Here is an 18,889-nt window from a genome sequence, read left to right as displayed (position 1 = left end):
GCTGACCTTGGTTACTGTCTCTGGACCTGGTGCCGGCAGACATGCTGACTTAACATCGGGCTTGCTTCATCTCTGTGGATACATCCAGGAATCTGGGCTCTTGGCTGAATGTGATTGCTGACACTGGATTTGCTTTGCTCACTTTGCTCAAGTACTGCAGGACTGTCCTCACAGCCAGAGAGGCCCCTACCTCTGCCTGCATTGCTGTCACGCTTGGCTCACAGTTCCCCTTCCTATGTGGACCAGCCTATCCTTGCTGCTCTCTACCACTTAACAGATATTCTGGATTGTTGCTGTCTACTTAACCAGCAACAGGGATGCAAGCATTTAAAATAAAAAGGATCAGGAGCCGGCAAGGAACCCATGTGATTGCACATGCTATACACACTGAAGTACTTCCACAAGGGCTCAGCTAGGGAAGAAAGGATCAGAAAGTGCCTACAATCACTCAGGTGAGGGTTGAACCAATCAGCCTGGGATTGTTAAAGAAACAGATGATTGAAAACCAGTGGGAGTCAGGTGCCTAAATCTCCCAGGGCCCCTTGAGGATCAGTTTAGTGTCATTATCATCCCTCTACTCATGCAGTGGGGACACAAAAGGGAGAAGACAATCTAGCATCCCATGAAAAAACTGTCTGTTAGCCTTGGATGAAGAGGCCTGCAGGGTGGTGCTTTACAGCTATTGTTCATATGAAGATGGTCTATGGAGCCAAGCTTTCAGTGGGCTATAGCAGGCTATAATGCATGTAAAGATGGCCGGGGAGTACTACATACCCTGACTGATTTCCAGAGATGCAGAGCACTGAGTGGTGAAAGCAGTTCTGAAGACCCAGGCAACACTTGTGCATTATGACACCTGTTCTCATTGCAAAGGGAAGTGGAAGGGTATCTGCAGAAAGACCCACTTTATGGGGTCTGGTGATGTCTGTACTGAAGGTAAAAGCCACTGAGGGGGCAGGAAGAAGGAGCTGAGTGTCACCAGTGGGGATCTATTCGAAGTCTGTGAACTTTGAATTGCACAGATCAGTTACAGAGTAATCTGCAGGAGGCCACAGTTAAAGCAGTGCCTGGGGGTGTGGGAGTAAATGTTGCTGCTAATTCCTTGAGTCATTAAAAGAAGTTAACAGAGCAATAACCAGCGAGTCAAGAGTGGGTTGTGCTGAATACTGTGGTTATAGAGCCTGCCAGTTCTGGAAGTAGAGTGTTGGAAGCTTTCTTTAATAAAGCACATGAGATTTGAGTTGTGTTTTGGAATCTGCTGACCAGGAACTCCAAAATACTCCATCTTGCAAGTATTATGTTGCATTAGGCAAGCAACCACAGGTTCTATGGATTTTGACTAATTGCCATACCATGTTGGTCTAAGAGATAGAAGGTGAGAAAATAGACAAAACAGGCCTGACCACGTGCCCAGTATGGACTTCATATCCCAGTATATGGGATTTCCTTCTCCAAAACCCAAAGAAGTTCCCATGTGACTGTGGTAACCCCCTGGTTATCCAGCACCTCTCCAGGCACCCCCACCAGACAAGGATGTTATCTGCAGTCAGGCTCTGATGGTGCACATGGGCACTCCCACACTACATCTATACTATTAATTAAACAGATTATGGGCTGTTCCTTGATGCCAAAACCACAGAGCATGACACATAGCCATGTAGCCAAATTCTCTTCCAGCCCAAATAGATGTGGTCACATCGAATGCTTCCTGTCCTGTGCAAGCACCTGAGTCATGCCTGGGCATTGCCTGGGATGGGGCAAGTTGACACAAGTCAAAAATATTCCAGGAAAAGTGCTAACAACTAGACAGTAGGGTCTACAAGCACAGGGTGGGGAAAATCCTACAGATGGAAAAATGCTGGAGAGAAATCATCTGAAGGACATTCCCACAGCTTCAGAGAGATTCAATCCGGGAAGCAAAATTACAACACAAAGCACGATGCCCTGCCTTGTTTTCAGCTCAAGAGATCACAGCAAGCACAAAAATAATATCATGCCTTCCACTTACTTTTCCTTCCTTATCACACGGGGTATGGATCTGGAAGAAGTCTTTGTTTGTACACGGAGGACGCTCTGTACACTCACTGGATCCCTCATCTAAAACAAAAAGAGGTAGGAACATGATGTTAAGCTGTCATACGATCTCTGCAAACAACTGTAATGATCTTGAAATCTGGAGAGCAAAGTGAGCCAGGAGAAAAATACAAAGCTAGAATGAAAATTTAAGCTCTTAAATAGAGTCTAAAAGAACTTTCCCCTGAACAGCAGAGGAGAATTGGGAAAATATCAGCTATACTTGTACTGTCACTCTGAAATTCATTAATTCAGTGTAGCAAGGAGTCACTCAAACTTTCACCTCAGTACTTCATCTTTAAGCAATAACTTGTATAGTTTGTCCAAGCACGGAAATAAATTCTCACTTGATAAAGAATAAAAACACTCTAAACCATTAGAAAGTTTTTACAGTGCTGGTCCAGCTTTTATTCTCACCAGCTATATTTACAAATCCCCCATTCACATCACGACCACAGGCACAAGCCCCAAGCATTTGCCGTAATCTGCGATAACAGATGTTATGGGCCAATAACTTATTCTTTTAAAACTTTCTTTTGAAACAGTTTACAAGCAAGAGAATTTAAGATATCCTGATCAGCACATAAAGCATGGATTTTGCCCATGTTATTTCATGATTGCTAGCTATATGGGATGCAGAAGAGTTTTGGGACTAGGGTTTGCACTAGACTGCTACATCTTCCAACCACAGGAGAGGCAGAGATGGGCCAGGAGAGCATCTGTTAAAGAGATTCCTAGAAATGCCACAAGTCTGAAGACAGTGATGAAGCCAGTTCAGAAACCACCATTCAGTAACAAGTATTACCATGAGAGGGCACAGCACAACTGCTATTATCACCCAGATGTACACTTTGAGGTCACATAAGATCTGGAGATCTCTTTATGTAAGTATATGTGGCCTTGGCCAAGATCCAGTGCCCTCTGCAGTTCTGGGGAAGCACCATCTTCATTCCCACATCATTTCCATTTCATTTTGCTCATCATCTGGAGACCAAACTTCATTGCAAGCAGCTCTTGCATTTTCACACAGAAACAGGGTGAGCTGATGACCTGCTCTCCTGGTTTTGTTTATCTTCTAATATTTATGTACCTGCATAATAGTTTTCTTCTTTACACTTGGTGCACTCTTTAGCTCCTTTCTCAGAATAAGTATTTCTTGGACACACTTGACAGCTGGATGAACCTGGCTTGTCACTAAAAGTACCAGGTTTGCACGGGAAGCATTCAGATGTGTATGCAACTCCTGCAAGGTAAACACAGGAAACGTACTGAAAAGCAGAGAGTTATGCTCCACAATTACTGCCTGCCTGCTTATTTGGAAAAACAGATAAACTGGATAACACACTGGATTAAAGATCACGTATTTTCACTGCTCACTTTAGACCATTTGGTCTTGCTGTTTAGGTCTTCAGCCTTTGCTCCTCAGTGCAAAGCTGACCTGATGTAACAACATCATATGGCACTCCACGCTTGATCGCAGTTAGAAATGGACTAAAATAGCTATCCCAGGCTAATTAAGTAATTTAAATGGTGATTTAACTGTCTTTGGTCCAGAAGAGTTATGTTGTCCAGTTTCAGGCTCACCAGTAAGCATAATCTTTCTACACTACACTGAAGTAAACCAGTTAGTTGGGAGTTTTTTACTCCTCTTTTTCTCTCTATTTGCTAAACCAGTCTTCTCCAGCAGATGGCATCATTTATCAGCTAAATTAATGTTAAAAATTAGTGTTAAAATTAGTTAAAATTAGTGTTAAAACTTGACGGTGTCAAGTTTTGCTGTTCTGTTTCTACAACTTACAGGAGGAAACAGGGGATGAGGGTACCCAAAAAAACACTTTACTGCAGAAGACATGAGAGTAGCAGTGGCACATGCCAAATGTAATGACAAAAGAGTGAGCTCAAGAGCTAAAAAGCTGACTCTACTTACCTTCAATTGTGATGTTTTTCACCAGAACTGGTTTTACCACTTTAGACCCCATGAGAATCCCTGTCGTTCTCCAATATAATATATTACTACCTGATTTCAAAGTCACCTGTAAGAATACATATGACAGTTAGCAGGTATCCCTGCAGGGAGAAACTCTAGCTGTATATTCAGATATAGTCAGACAGTATGTTTTTATAGCCTTGAACTACACTTTTATTAAAAAAAAAAAAAAAAAAAAAAAAAAAAAAAAAAAAAAAAAAACCAAGAGGAATCAGGATTCTAAAATCTAGGATCTGAAGTGAGTTCTGTTTAGAGGCAAGGCTTTAAATCGAGATTTGCCTGCATCTAAGCCCATAAATTCAGGATCAGTAAGCTAGCACAAACCGGGAACGTCCCCAGTGAAGGAGACAGGGAAAAGGGACCCCAGCCGAAAATGCTTTTGACCTACATGTCTTCACGGTGCATTCAGTAAGGTGCTGTGCAAACCCCTGTGCTGGTGGTACCAAGACCAGGATAAGGAGGAAGAGGAAGGCATGATCACTTCTTTTCAGCAGTCAGTGCCTGCTAATTTAAACCCACCTGTGTAACTACAGTCCCACTAGCAGCAGCAAGTCTACCAAGACCCCGCCTGATCGGCAAATTTGTACCATATCTACTAGTCCAGTACAAAACTCTTGCTGTTGCCACAGTGATACTGGCAGTACCAGTCCTGGACAAGGAGCTCAGATGCCATCACCTCCCTGCACACACTGATTACGTCATCCTGCTCACCTAGGTTGGTGCTTGGTCTTGGATTCACTTCTCAGCCTGCACCTCTCATTCTCCTGACCCAGCCTCCTGATCTGACTTGTTTGCACAAGCTAACAGGCACTGCCAACCAGAGCTGGCTTGGGAACACGGGTTATCCTCCAAGAGGTCATGGAAAGTAAGAGAGCCAGGCTGTTGTCCATGCCAATGAAAAGTCTTTACTTTCTGGCATCATGTCACCTATGCTGGGCCTTTGCTGCTTTGCTGGCACAACGGTGTGAATCAGGATATGCTGATATAGTGAAAAGCTGGCATCAGCAGGAGCTAGTGAGGAAAACCTAGTCTATGCACCATCGGTGCAATGACTTAATCCATTGGCTGGGACACAGGGCAATAAAAGGCTGCTGTTTCCTATGTGGACACACTTGTACTAGCACCACAGGAGCCACCCCAATACTGCCAGCTCACTTTTTAACCAGGAAAGGTACCACAGAGCACAGGCTGGGTGCAGTCCAGCTCTGACTAATGCACTTGAAAATAAAAAGCCAGTTCTGTCTGCCTGCACATACAGACACCATTCCTACTCACCACAGTGTCTTCTGAGCACTGGGGAATAACCTCTTGCTCTCATAAGCAAACAACTCTATCAGAAGTTTTCAATTACAATCATGCAGCAGGACTGTCGTGTGCAGACCTGCATAAAGCTGTTCAGCCTCAAAAAGGCTTTGGACCTGATCCAAAGCCCAGGGAAATCAAGAAACACATCTGTATCATTTGCTTTGGGATCAGACCCTTAGAGATCTCAGTAGCTTGGTTTGTGTAGCAGGCAAGTTATGGTTCTTCAAGCAAATTCCCAGGATCTGGCCCTTATTCAATCTCTAGTTAGAGGAAATCACAGACATTTATAAAAATAGGTAAAAGAGTATCATGATGCATTCTTGCACACTTACAGAATGAGAGCCCCATTCCCCATTGTCCGTTAGCTTCACCCACTTGTCTGCTGTGGACTCCATCTCTTTGCACTGGTCATTTTGTATCTGTTAATCGAAACATGAGAATGGTCTCTGTCAGCAGAGCAACTACAGGTGGGGAATGATAAGATTCAGCTTTGTTCCTATTGTCTATGTATTTAGGACAGCAGCTGCTTTATTTGTGGAAAAAAAAACAACTTTCAAAACCTGCTCACAGCTTAGCAGTGCATCAGATAACAGTACTCTGCTGTAGCTGAAAAAAAGAGCAGGAAGAGCACACCCTGGCCTTCTCCTGTCATTATCTGGCCATACTTTGGTGCTGAGCTCCTTGTTTTGGAGTTCTCCTCCTTCTCCTTTGCCCACCAGGACCCAATTCTCTCAAACCCTGGATGTGACCATGGGCCTCTAAATCAAGAAAGAGTTAGAAGTGGACATGCCAAAACTAGAAGACAAATGGCAAACCCAGAGTCAATATATACTAACTTGTTGGCTCTCTGCCACCTAACCTTGCAAGAGGTGACAGTGATGTTATTAAGGGAGAAGGAAAGCACCACTGAGAATCTCTACTGGGAAAGCTGCAAGATTTATTCCCCTTTGCCCAGCCAAGTGCAGCATTGCAGTCCTTTCCTTACAGAAGTATTTGCTGCATGGCCTCAGAGCTTCCTACTTTTTTCTTCTCATAGATGTTTTTTCTAAAGAGAAAGCATTAACCCCTTTGAGGCACCAGTCCAATTATTCAGGCTTTACACCAACAGAGAGAAAGGATAGTTCAATGCTTTAGGCTGAAATTCTCAAGATCTGGGGTCAGGTCTCCTCAAAATTATTCCACACTGTGCCTGAAGTAAGTCATATAACTGCACATCCTCCACATCTTCTCCCAAGCAATATTTAAGCAAAGGGCTTAAATATGTAAAAGAGTCTAGGGAGTGTAGGCAGAAGCAGTGGTAGGTATCTAACATGAAGCTTCCCCACTTGGTTCCCACATTTGAGGACCATGTCTCATTGCTGACCCTCAGATTTGCCCACAGACTAGCAGTGCAGCCATTTGCACCTAGCAAGTCCGAAAAGTTTACTATTCCCCAGCAACCTGCAAGCCTGCAAGCCAGTGAAATACCATCGTCCAGGCTAAAGTATCATCATTAAATATGTTTAACTACAAAGACAAGCTGAAGAAAAAAAGGAAGATTTAGAAGAGTATTGAGTATAGTGTTCATGAAATACTGAGGACCACTTAGAACAATTTGCATGGTGATTTCTACAAAGGACTGCATCACCCACTGTTTCATGAAAAGGGAATGACAAATTTAAGGAGAGGAATCAGTGGGATGTGGACAAAATTAATAATTAAAAAGCCATTTTCAGACCCAGCACTTGGAGAAACAGTGTATTTGCTCCTTTGAAGGAGCAGATAAGTCAGTCAGTCAAGCAACTACAGCTAGGATTCATAATCCTGTTACATTTGTCCGACGGTAAAAGGAGTATTTGCTGATTTCTCCTGATGAAAAAGGAAGGATAGTCTAATATAAATCTGAAATAGCTGAATGGTATGTATTATAGTCCATATTGTCTATTACCAAAGTGCAATAGATTGCACCGATGTAGCAGCAAGAGAATGTCTCCAACAGTTTATTTTTGTTGTCCTTCTCATCTTTACTAAGAATAAGGACACTTTGCACTTTTGTTCTAGCTTCATGAAACACTTTCCAAACACCAGTTAAGACCTTGCACTCCTGTGAGCCAGTACAAACAGTGCTTTGCAGATGACCACTGGAGCCCAGCAGACAAGGAGAAAGACAGTAACAGAAGGGACAGAAAATTCCCAGTACTCTGCTGCTCCCAGTTGCCTCCCGTTGAGTTTTTCTTTACCCCGAGCAGCAGATAAAACATTAACAGGGAAAGCAATGCAGCTCTGCAAGGGCTGGCACTGGGACCCCCAGCTCCAGGTGACCCATCCCCATGGGCAGTACAGGGCTGATCAACTGGGATTATTTTAGCATTGTGAGTGCTGCGTGGCACAAGCCCAACCAGGCTACTCCTACTTCAGAGCTAACTACCCCCAGTCCTGCCATTTCAAAGCATAGACCTTTCTCCTACTGAAAGTCAGCTGAATTTTGACTCCTAAATCTCTTAAAGCTATGATCCAAACTGACCAAAATCTAAAGTTTCCATATTTAGTATTGTTAATGCCTTGGAGTATTTCAGGTTCCGGGTGCCTAACTTGGAAGAAGTCTCTTTAAACTTGAAGCCACTTCAAAGTCATCTCAAGTCAAACACTCCCAACCTGAAGCATCTACCATCAACAGCTGTCTTTTAAAAGGCTGGACAGTCACAACCCCAGTGTGAAAACCCCAACACACGGTAAAATGGATCAGTTTAGTCTGAGTTTTGAAGCTCAAATACATACCAAAAGCAAGATAAGTGGCATAAAGAAAAGAAGATTTTTTTAAAAAAAACTTGTTCATCAATAACAAGCTGTGGCCATATGAGTAATACCAAGGGAGTGAAAAGTTGTTTCTGAGAGTCTTTAACTGGACTGAATTCTTTTAATATAGATTTGGATTCATGAAAGAAAAGGCCTTACAAAAAATTCAAAGAAGATGTTATTGTCGATATACTGGTATTCAAAGAAGACAGAACCAGATTTCTTCAGGTGCACCGCGTAGATGAGAGAAACCGTACAATCATCTCTGTTCGACTCTATGTAATTCCCTCGAGGAGTCCACGAAGAGCTGATGAACATAAACAAAACAAGCCTTATTTGAGATCACAGACACTATGGAGACTTTTCTTAAATTACTACAGAAAAACTACCTAAAAAGGGACTCAGAGTGCCACAATAGTTAAATTCATTACCTAATCTTTTATTACTGGATTCACATTTGTTTTTCACATAAAAATATTGCCCATCATTAAAACTGTGCATGAAAAAAGATAATGGTACATGCTAGAAACTTAAGACCTAGCCTGCCTAGGAAAGTTTTATTATCCATATGTCCAACATGCTTTGAGTTATACTTGGGAACAGCCTTCTGCAGCCTCCATGGATCTCTGTAGGCTGTGAAAGTACCTTTTTTAGCCACATTTACTATACCACAATCCTGGAGCTTTTCAGCTACAAATAGCAGCAGCTCCAGGCTGTTCTTAAACTCGGTAGCTGCTGAGTTTACAATGAGGTCAAAATGACAGCAAAGAAATGGCTAAAAATTTTGCTTCCCAGCCACTCCTGTTTGCCACTACCCTCTGGAGAGCTAAGATAACTAGTTAAGCTGGCTTTGCGCTTGTGAGACGGTACAAAGCAACCATGGCAGGGCTGCGCTGCATCTGCAGCCCTCCCTCTTCTTACCCTGTCAGCTCAGGATCTCTGTACTGTGTGCTTTTATATGGATTTTTACTTCTGTTAGTATAATGCTTCACTCTGTCTTTATGGAGCTGCACTTTGGCTAATGGCCTTGCTTTCATCGAACCCCAGACTCCAGGGACATTGAAGGCTGCTCCCAGGAAGGCACCTTGGATAGGCCACATCACAGCACTGGTGGATCAACTGTTTCCTATAGCATAAATGACAATTAAAGCTAAGCAAAATCAATGTTCTCAGAGCCAGACTCCAAACATGCACTTAAAGCACAGGCCTTTACTAAGGGACATGAGCTGTTTCCATCCAGAGATCAGGACAGTCCTCAACCTACCAGCCAATACCCTAGGTGGTGCAGACATCATCTCAAGAAGGGCTGAAACCTCCATGTTGGGGGTATGGCCCCCTTGCCCATGTTTCTTAGCAAAAAGAGTGGACAATCTGGGCACAAGCAACAGAAGGCTTTTTCTGAGCAAAATCCAGCAGCATGTGGGTCGTGGAGCTCTGTACTTCTACGCTGCTTCAGGCTCACCCATCACCACATAACATGGACAAGAACAGACTTTCTTACTTGTTGCAGCTATCTGCTTTATTCTCAGAAGAGCCAACAGCTGTGTCCATAAATGTTGCCACGTTGGAGAATCCTGCTGGCAGCTCATCCCACTCATCAAACTTGATCCCGCTGCCCAGAGAATAGGTCCCCTCTGCACATTTGCTGCACACCTGGTTCTTCATCTCCAGGTACTCACCAGAAGCACAGGAAAATGCTGAGGAGACAAATTATTTCCAGTGCATTAATTGGGAAACTAAACTTGATTAATTTCCATTAATTTTCTGCTACTTAACTAACAATGAACTGTCATATAAGGGAACCAAATGGGAATACTTCAGCCACAGGAACACAACAACTGATGTCCCAAAATTGACTGCAAAATTGAGATGTTCATTAACGTCTCTGTTCACTGACATGGCAACACTGAAATCAAATCTCAGATAATAGCTCCTGAGCTGCAGCATGCACCTGCAAACAAGACATAAAAAAATCTCTACTCACAAACTGTGCTCACATGCAGTTGTGCAAACAAGGGCTTGTGATACAGTTCTCCTCTTCTTACTTTCGCTCACCTACTTGTTACATCTTGTATAGAGTCAACTGTAACACAACACCACAAACCTTGAGTGAGAGCTGTAGATCTCATCCAAGGTGCTCTCCCCATTTTTCCTCACATGGGCCGCCTTCAAACCCTTGAAAATATGGTCTGATAAACCAAGTGGTCTAGGGAAAGATCACCAACAAGACAGTGCCTAGCAAATGAGGCCCTGACCTTTGACTGGGATGCTATTAAAATGTCACCAGTAAAACAAAGGAGGTATTTAACATATGTAACTAGGGGAAGCGTATTTTAGAAAGTATGATCACAAATTGCTTTTTCTACTAATGGCTCTAAAATGACTTACTCCAAGTATGCCCCTGTCAGTGTGATGATATCTCAACCTGCTAAGGAAAGATTATTCCAATTATGTAGAGGAAACCCAGGGAGAAGAATGCCTGCACGTCCCAAGAAGCCCCGTGTCTGTGCTAGGAACCATAACTCATATCCAGAAGCCCATTTCAGCACCGACAATCCCACTTTCCCCCAGCCCAGCCACCTCACCACATCTCCTCTCAGATTGAATATCCTAGGTGGTGCTTTGGTGAACAGACATGAACGCTTGCTGTAGCACCTACGAGCTCTTATGTTGCTTGAGGGTTTATAACTTAACTGAGGTAGTCTAGCCAAAGTAAGACTTAGAGCAAAACACACAACACATCTCAAGAAACAGCAGGAATTTTTACTGGATGTTTCACACATGCTACATTGTGCAGTGATGGTTATTTCATAAACTCACTTTGAGAGATACATCATAAGCTCACAGTCCGAAAACCTGATTGCTACCCAAAGAGGTGAAACTAGTCCAAAACAACTGACTCCAACTGAAGTTCCAGCATGTAAGGTATTATAGATGTACTGATTTTTATCTGTCTACAGAAAAACCTGTTTGACCATAAATACTTTGATAAGGAGGTGCCTGCGTAACGACAAATTCTCTCTGAATCCAACCAGCAGTTTAGGCTCTCACTTCTGTGCCGGCTCCTACCGCATTTCTTTGTGTAATTGTCCTTGACAAGCAGCACTGGAACATAGATAAAAGGCCTGTTTTGATGGAAAGATCTGCCAAAGGGTCACTTTCTCCTCTTGGCTATACTCTGAATGCGTTCCCATGCTTTTCAAGCCAACAAATCTGTTGTTCTAACCCCACTGCTCACCTGTGATGCACCAAAGAGGAAAGTGGGCAGAGGCTATTTAGTCTGGACTGCTCACCTGGCAGGGACAGGTGCTACGGGGACGTATGTGTGGGAATCCTGCTGCACTGGATCTCAGTGAAAGACCAACAGATATATCAAAAATTCATCCTAAGTGGCTAGCAAAAGACCTTCTGTAAGCATTGATACATGAGAATGATATGGCTAACATCCCACCTGGCTCGCTTTGAAACCCTAGCCCAACCCGTAAGATTTACTAGAACCAAAGTAGGAAGCATCACTTTCTTCAGACACACAGAGTTTAGTATCAAGAACTTCCCTAAATGTCTGTCTGAGCCAAGACCACATATTGTACAGCCATTCACCTTAAATGTGTAAAAGTGTCCTGATCTACTGGCTAGGAAATGCTATAGCATCATTAATAAATCCTGTTGTATTTTTTTCCTGAACAGTACTGAGAGAGAGAGCTCTATCATGACATATTCAAACCCTTTATCAGTTCTAAGATTTTTTTAAAGAAGTTAAATAGTGAAAAATTGAGAGCATTGCTTGATCACACATTCCAAATTTGTGGCTTTCAAATAAGGAACCAGTACCAGAGAGAATGTCACTGCCATAGTGAAAACACAGCACACAGCAGAACCTCCTCTTCAGTTGCAAGTGAGGTTGAGCAGAGATTATTTCTCTAACTGAGCTAATATCTTTTAACTCCTTGTGGTCTGACCATTTCAGATAGAGACAGGAAAAAGAGTATAAGGGATCAAGGCTGCAATGCAGAATATGAACACCTATTACTCACCTTCCATGACAGAGACAAGCTTTGCTCTTATTTAGGTGTGAAATTACCTTTTTTCTTTTTTCTAAGATTTTTATACTTTAAAGGCAGCAGCACTTCCCATCAAAACACTTATATCTGCAAGCAAACTAGCTCTGAGCATGCCAGCTGCTTGCCAGGTTCAGTCTGGGGCCAAACGTGGCTAATGGCAACATGAACCACTTTTGACATGAGAACAGATGCATCATTTGATTTCGTTCCAGGCAGGAGGGGGGTGGGGAGAAAACGCAGCACGTGAGGAGCACAGAAACAGTCTCCTCTCCTCGTGCCACAGAGCCTTCTCTTTTAGCAAGGAGGGAGCCCAAAAGCCAGGTCAATCCCTCTCAAATCCAAGCAACGTCAGTGCCAAATTCAGGCTTCCCTCCCAGTGCTCCGGCAGAGCAGGGCACACTGGGGACAGGCAGGTTGTTGCAGCTCCTGGGGGGTCCTGCAGAGCAGATGTTCCCTGCAATGGTCCAGAAGGCACCAGCTGACAACCCAGTGCTGGCTCCCCACCTTGCTCCTTGCTGCTAATGTCCTTAGCATGTAGTTAAGTTGGGATTTGGGGCTTACCCATGATTGCTTGCCCATGGAAAGGATCACTGTTATTGCAACAACATTGTGTTAGGAAGCCCCTGGGAACAGGCATGACAACATCACCAAATGGAAGGTTACAGCGAGATGTAAAGATTCCTGAGTCTAAATCATATATTTTAGGCATCTGCTCTGATCTGTCCTCTACTAAAGCCTCCTTCTTGCTTCAAACTCCAGAGGGAAAACTAGTCTCCCTGCTTAAAGGTAGCCTTTGCAAACACCACCTGCCCCCTGTCTCCTGAGCCCATCTGTTTAAGTACTTGAAATTAATTTTTCAGAAAAAAATATGTTTAAAAAATAGCTCCCTAGTTATCTACACTGTTTCAGAAAACAGAGCTAAGGCTGCTGAATCACTTAGGCTCTCTGAAAATTTTTCCCAGAGTCAACTCTGTTGATCTTGTTTGGACATCACAGCTCCAAAATGTTCAAGGATAAATTTCTAGGATAATTTCCATTGACTGCAAACTTTCATGTTGTATCCTTCACATAATTTTGGGTTACTTACTACACATCAGCTTACACAGGGTAACACACATTGCAGAGACCAAGTTTGATTCTCTGTCTGTTAAAAAATTGCAAGACACCCCACAAGGTTTTGGTGACTTAATCCACCGTGGGCTTTTTTAAAATTGAGAAAGCATTTCCAGAGGCTGTTAGGAACAACACAGCATCTTATGGTGTCAGTTATACCGGGGCAGCTTCAGGAGCTCCAGTGAAGCCAATGGAATTGCTGGTAATTTGCAGTTGTGGCTTTCTTAAAATAAATAGAGAAAACATGTTGTTGCGGTTTGTTCAGGCCATCACTCTTGGCCACATTAGATGCTGCTAAGTACTGTTAGATGTACGCTGCCACATGCCAGCACACACATTCATACTTACATACAAGAAAATTGACACAGAATTCACTCCACAAAATATTAGAGTTAATTATTACAACTAATTAACTATTACAACTGTATAAGTCTCATCAAATAGACCTCATTTCATTCTTTAACAGGATTACAAGTTCATATTATAATGGTGACTGAGTGGATGTAAGTGGCTTACGCTTCCTAAGACAGTTAACTTGGTTTGGCATGCCATTCTGCCTAAAAAAAAGTAGTACCACATAACACATAACATACCACAAAAGTGGATTAGGAATTGCCTGAGCACCAGAGCACAAAACAGAGCTGTCATGGAGAAATCATCACTGAACTAGGTATCAGGAGGTACTACTGACTGGAGTCTGACTAAGTCTGATGACCTGCCCCATTTTTATCAGATGCGTAGGATGAAACATGTATTACAGGTAAGCTGATCTAATACTGAAAATTGTTCTGATCCTACATTTTTAAGACATTAGTGCAAAAAGAAAGGACTGTACATGCTTTTAGAGTTAAGGATAATGTATTGTAGTGAGAGATTTAAAGAGCTTAGTCTGTTCAGTTTATCAGAAAAAGATTGAGAGACAATTTGATTAATGTATAAGTATCTCCAGGAGGAGAAAACACTGGGTCCTCCTGCACATTTTAATCAAGTAGAGGACAGCATAAGAATTAGTTTCCAAAAGCTGAAGCTAGACAAATTCAAATTGGATGTATGTATTTTTATAAGCAAGGATAACTGATCACCGAAACAATGTCATGGGATGGGACGGATCCTCTGTCTTTTAAATGCCTCATACCATAACTGAATACAACATAGGAAAAAACTTATATCAAATACAAATTTTAAGTCTTAGCATAGACCTAACTGGATGCATTTTAAGGGCTTATGAGGTCAGACTAGCAAATCTAATTAAACCTCTTTTAAACTCTGAATTGCCAGCGATTGCACCGTGTTGCCATCCTGGGATATGCCATGAACACGGGGCAACTTCACTGAGGGCCCTGTTGCATGACTGGCTCCAAGGAGCAGATGCAACACACCACTTTCCAGATCTGATAGCACTTTACAATCACTTTGCACACATGGAAACAGCTCCCAAAAGGGAAAACACACCACAAACAAGCTTGCCTCGCTTAACCTTTCACGGCCAAGCTCCAGAGTCAAGTTCTGCCTTTTCAGCTGTGGCTGACCCGAAGATTTCTGTGGACTAAGGTCAGAATTATTGGGCACATTTCTCTTCTAGTAACTGATCCTTACAACCTCACATTGCTTAGCTTTCTGATGCTGAGGGCTAGAACAGGCTCATTGCTTGAGCACGCTTGGAACAACAGAGTAGATGCTCACATAAATATTACCACTCTTCTGCTTCTGAGGTCTGAAATGTGCCTCTAGATGTTTTCACATGTAGAGTATCTCCTAGTTATTGCCATCCTGTAAGAGGAATAGTAGTACCTCTGATTTCCCCAGAAAACAAACCAAAACTGCCTCAAAATCCTGCATCCTCCAACATGAAACTTAGCCACATAATGTCCCAGTGGATTTTCTCCCTTTCACAGCCCTGGTCACTCAGTCTTACACCTTCTCATCTCTTTTGCTCTCAGCTCATTTCACATCTCATACCACTTAGACCCACTAATTCTACCTCTTTTGGTCTTCTCAGCAGACATTTTTCTCCAGGCATTTCTCAGTTTTGTGATGCCTAAAACAGTTCTAATTCTTCTGTCCATTCTGTTTCCATGGAGAGAGTGAGTGTATCTTTTTATGTCCCCTTGGCTCCTACAACATTATATTTTAAGACGAGCTGTAGGACTGGATTTTGCCAGATTGTAACAACATTATAAGGGATAAGTAACATGGAACAATTATACCTAAATATGTGAAAATATACTGGAAGGGTAATCTCACAGACCAGGTTTTCAGCTCTCTCCCTTCATTCTATGATATCACGCATTTGAAGCCCCACTTCCTAGGCTTCAGGTGAGACGCTGCCATCTCCTGCAGGCTCCGTCTGGGCTGAGCTAGCTCAGCCTCGTGTGGGCAGATGTGAAAACTCTAGCTCAGAAAGGAAATACGAGGTTGGCATATCGTGCAGTCGTCTCTCACCTTTGAATAGCTGCTGGGTTCAGCAGACATGCCGCAAACCAGGAAGGGGAAGATGTGACCAAGGACAAAGGCTCACATAGAGCCATCTGTTCAGTGATACTCTGGGACACTGGGGTCCACGCAAGGTATGCAAGATGGGATTAAGAACTAACAAAAATAAGGGATGAGGAGAAAAAAAACAAAGTCTAAAGAAGAGAAAAACTCATTACTTTAATAATAAAGTCTCCTATAATCTCAGCCTGCTTCTGAATGTCTTATGTGAATAACGTACGCAAGACTTCTCCAATAGACTGTGAATAATTAACGTTCGTTTTCTTCAGTCATTATATCGCAGTGTGTTATCAGGAACCAGATTGAATCTTAATTAAAAAAAAAAAGAAAAGTCTGTCAAGGCTATTTAGGTTTGATATGTGTTCATACTGAGAGCTGAGGTAACCTAGGAAAGAGTAACTTCAGTCATAGGCACTCCTTTTCTTAAGTGTGTATAGTCTTTCCTTTTTACCTGAGAAATGACAACATACACGATGCTCCTTCCAGCTCACCTTTTTGACAGGAACAGCACCACTTTTCTCTATCTAACCTGGTACATGGGACAGCTTCACTATTCCTTTTCTTTCATACTTGAGCACTTAAAGCTGTGATTTTAGCATGGGAATATTCAGTAAACTCATGAGAGAAGTTGGATGCAGAGTGAAGGAAGGGATAACAGTTATCATCAAGAGATTCCCAAGCATGTTTGCTGCCCAGCTTACAACAGCTATCCAATGGCTGAGTGCTGGAAACATCAGGGAATGCCTCAGCTGCCCAGTCACTGCACTCAAGGCTCATGGGGGACTTTAACCACCCTGACATCTGCTGGAAGGACTACACAGCAAGGCACAAACAGTCCAGGAGGCTCCCGCAATGCGCTGATGGTAACTTCTTGTTACAAATGGTGGAGGAGCCTACGAGGAAGGGTGTCCTGCTGGACCTTGTCCTTACCAACAGAGAGGGACTGGTTACAGATGTGAAGGTTGGGGACAGCTTTGGCTGCAGTGACCACAAGATGGTGGAGTTCAGGATCCGGCATGAAAGAAAAAAGGCAACAAGCAGGATTGCAACCCTGCACTTCAGAAGAGTGGACTTCGGGCTCTTCAGAGACCTAATTGGTAGAATGTCATGGGCTAAGGCCCTAGAAGGAAGGGGGGTCCAGGAGGGCTGGCTAATATTCAAACATCACTTCCTCCAAGCTCAAGAGCGGTACATCCCTATGAGTAAGAAATGCAGCAAAAGAGACAGAAGACCTGCATGGGTGAGCAAGGAGCTCTTGGCCAAATTCAGACAGAAGAAGAAAATACACAGAATGTGGAAGAGGGGACAGGCTACTTGGGAGAATTACAGGAATGCAGTCAGAGTGTGTAGAGATGCTGCGAGGAAGGCTAAGGCCCAGCTGGAATTGAGTCTGGCAAGAGATGTCAAGGACAGCAGGAAGGGCTTCTTCAAATACATCAGCAGCAAGAGGAGGACCAGGGAAAGTGTGGGCCCGCTACTGAGTGGGGCGGGGCTCTGGTGACAAGGGACACAGAGAAGGCAGAATTACTGAATGTCTTCTTTGCTTCAGTCTTCACTGCTAAGGGCAGCCCCCAGGAATCCCAGAGCCTGGACATGAGGGAGAAAGTCTGGAGAAGAGAAGACTTTCGTTTGGTTGAGGAGGAGAGGATTAGAGACCTTCTGGGCAGGTTAGACATCCACAAATCCATGGGCCCAGAGGGGATGCACCCTCAGGTACCGAGGGAGTTGGCGGATGTTGTTGCCAGGCCGCTCTCCATCATCTTTGAAAGGTCCTGGAGAACTGGAGAGATGCCTGAGGACTGGGAGAAAGCCAATGTCACTCCAGTCTTCAAAAAGGGCAAGAAGGAGGACCCAGGCAACTATAGGCTGGTCAGCCTCACCTCCATCCCTGGAAAGGTGATGGAACAGCTCATCCTGGATGTCATCTCCAGGCATATGGAGGAAAAAAATGTGATCAGGAGTAGTCAGCATGGATTCACCAAGGGGAAATCCTCCTTAACCAATCTGATAGCCTTCTAGGATGGAAGAATGGTTGGTAGAGGTGGGGCGAACAGTGGACATTGTGTACCTTGACTTCAGCAAGGTTTTCCACACTGTCTCCCATAACATCCTCCTAGAGAAGCTCAGGAAGTGTGGGTTAGACGAGTGGACAGTGAGGTGGATTGAGAACTGGCTAAAAGGCAGAGCTCAGAGGGTCGTCATCAGTGGCATGGAGTCTAGCTGGAGGCCTGTGGCTAGTGGCATCCCCCAGGGCTCAGCACTGGGTCCCATCCTGTTCAACTTCTTCATCAATGACCTGGATGAGGGGACAGAGTGCCTACTCAGCAAGTTTGCTGATGGTACCAAGCTGGGAGGAGTGGCTGACACACCTGAGGGCTGTGCTGCCATTCAGAGAGACCTGGACAGGCTGGAGAGCTGGGCAGAGAGGAGCCTCCTGAGGTTCAACAAGGGCAGGTGCAGGGTCCTGCACCTAGGGAGAAATAACCCTAGGCACCAGTACAAGGTGGGGGCTGACCTGCTGGAAAGCAGCCCTGCAGAAAAGGACCTGGGAGTGTTGGTGGATGACAAGTTGACAATGAGCCAGCAATGTGCCCTTGTGGCCAGGAAGGCCAATGGTGTCCTGGGGTGCATTGGGAAGGATGTTGCGAGCAGGTGGAGGGAGGTGATCCTGCCCCTCTCCTTAGCCCTGGCGAGGCCTCACCTCGAGTCCTGTGTCCAGTTCTGGGCCCCCCAGGACAAGACAGGCGTGGTGCTACTGGAGAGAGTCCATGCATAGAGCTACGAAGATGATCAGAGGGCTGGAGCACCTGCCCTATGAGGAACAGCTGCGAGAGCTGGGCCTGTTCAGCCTGGGGAAGAGAAGACTTAGGAGGGATCTTATCAATATCTATAAGTACCTGAAGGGAGGGTGTCAGGGGGACTGGGACAAACTCTTTTCAGTTGTCCCATGTGACAGGACAAGAGGCAATGGGCAGAAACTGAACCACAGGAAGTTCTGCCTGACCGTGAGGGGGAATTTCTTCCCTGTGAGAGTGATGGAGCACTGGCACAGGTTGCCCAGAGAGGTTGTGGAGTCTCCTTC

At 44.0% G+C, this 18,889-nt stretch overlaps 1 protein-coding gene across 1 annotated transcript in view; it reads right to left on the bottom strand.

The window, feature by feature from the left end:
* Positions 1-18,889, bottom strand: part of ELAPOR2 (endosome-lysosome associated apoptosis and autophagy regulator family member 2) — a 103,395-nt gene that overhangs the window by 24,882 nt on the left and 59,624 nt on the right. The window contains exons 3-8 of the mRNA XM_062597293.1: positions 9,642-9,837; positions 8,300-8,447; positions 5,698-5,784; positions 4,001-4,106; positions 3,164-3,316; positions 2,009-2,097 (exon numbers count right to left, since the gene is read on the bottom strand). Of these exons, the coding sequence (XP_062453277.1) occupies positions 2,009-2,097; positions 3,164-3,316; positions 4,001-4,106; positions 5,698-5,784; positions 8,300-8,447; positions 9,642-9,805 (747 nt within the window). The 5' untranslated portion in view covers positions 9,806-9,837. The remainder of the gene's footprint in view (positions 1-2,008; positions 2,098-3,163; positions 3,317-4,000; positions 4,107-5,697; positions 5,785-8,299; positions 8,448-9,641; positions 9,838-18,889) is intronic.

Source organism: Rhea pennata, chromosome 1, assembly GCF_028389875.1.
Source record: "Rhea pennata isolate bPtePen1 chromosome 1, bPtePen1.pri, whole genome shotgun sequence".
NCBI lineage: Eukaryota > Metazoa > Chordata > Aves > Rheiformes > Rheidae > Rhea > Rhea pennata.
Note: the sequence above shows the minus strand (reverse complement) of the source record. Positions and strands in the feature narration are given on the sequence as shown.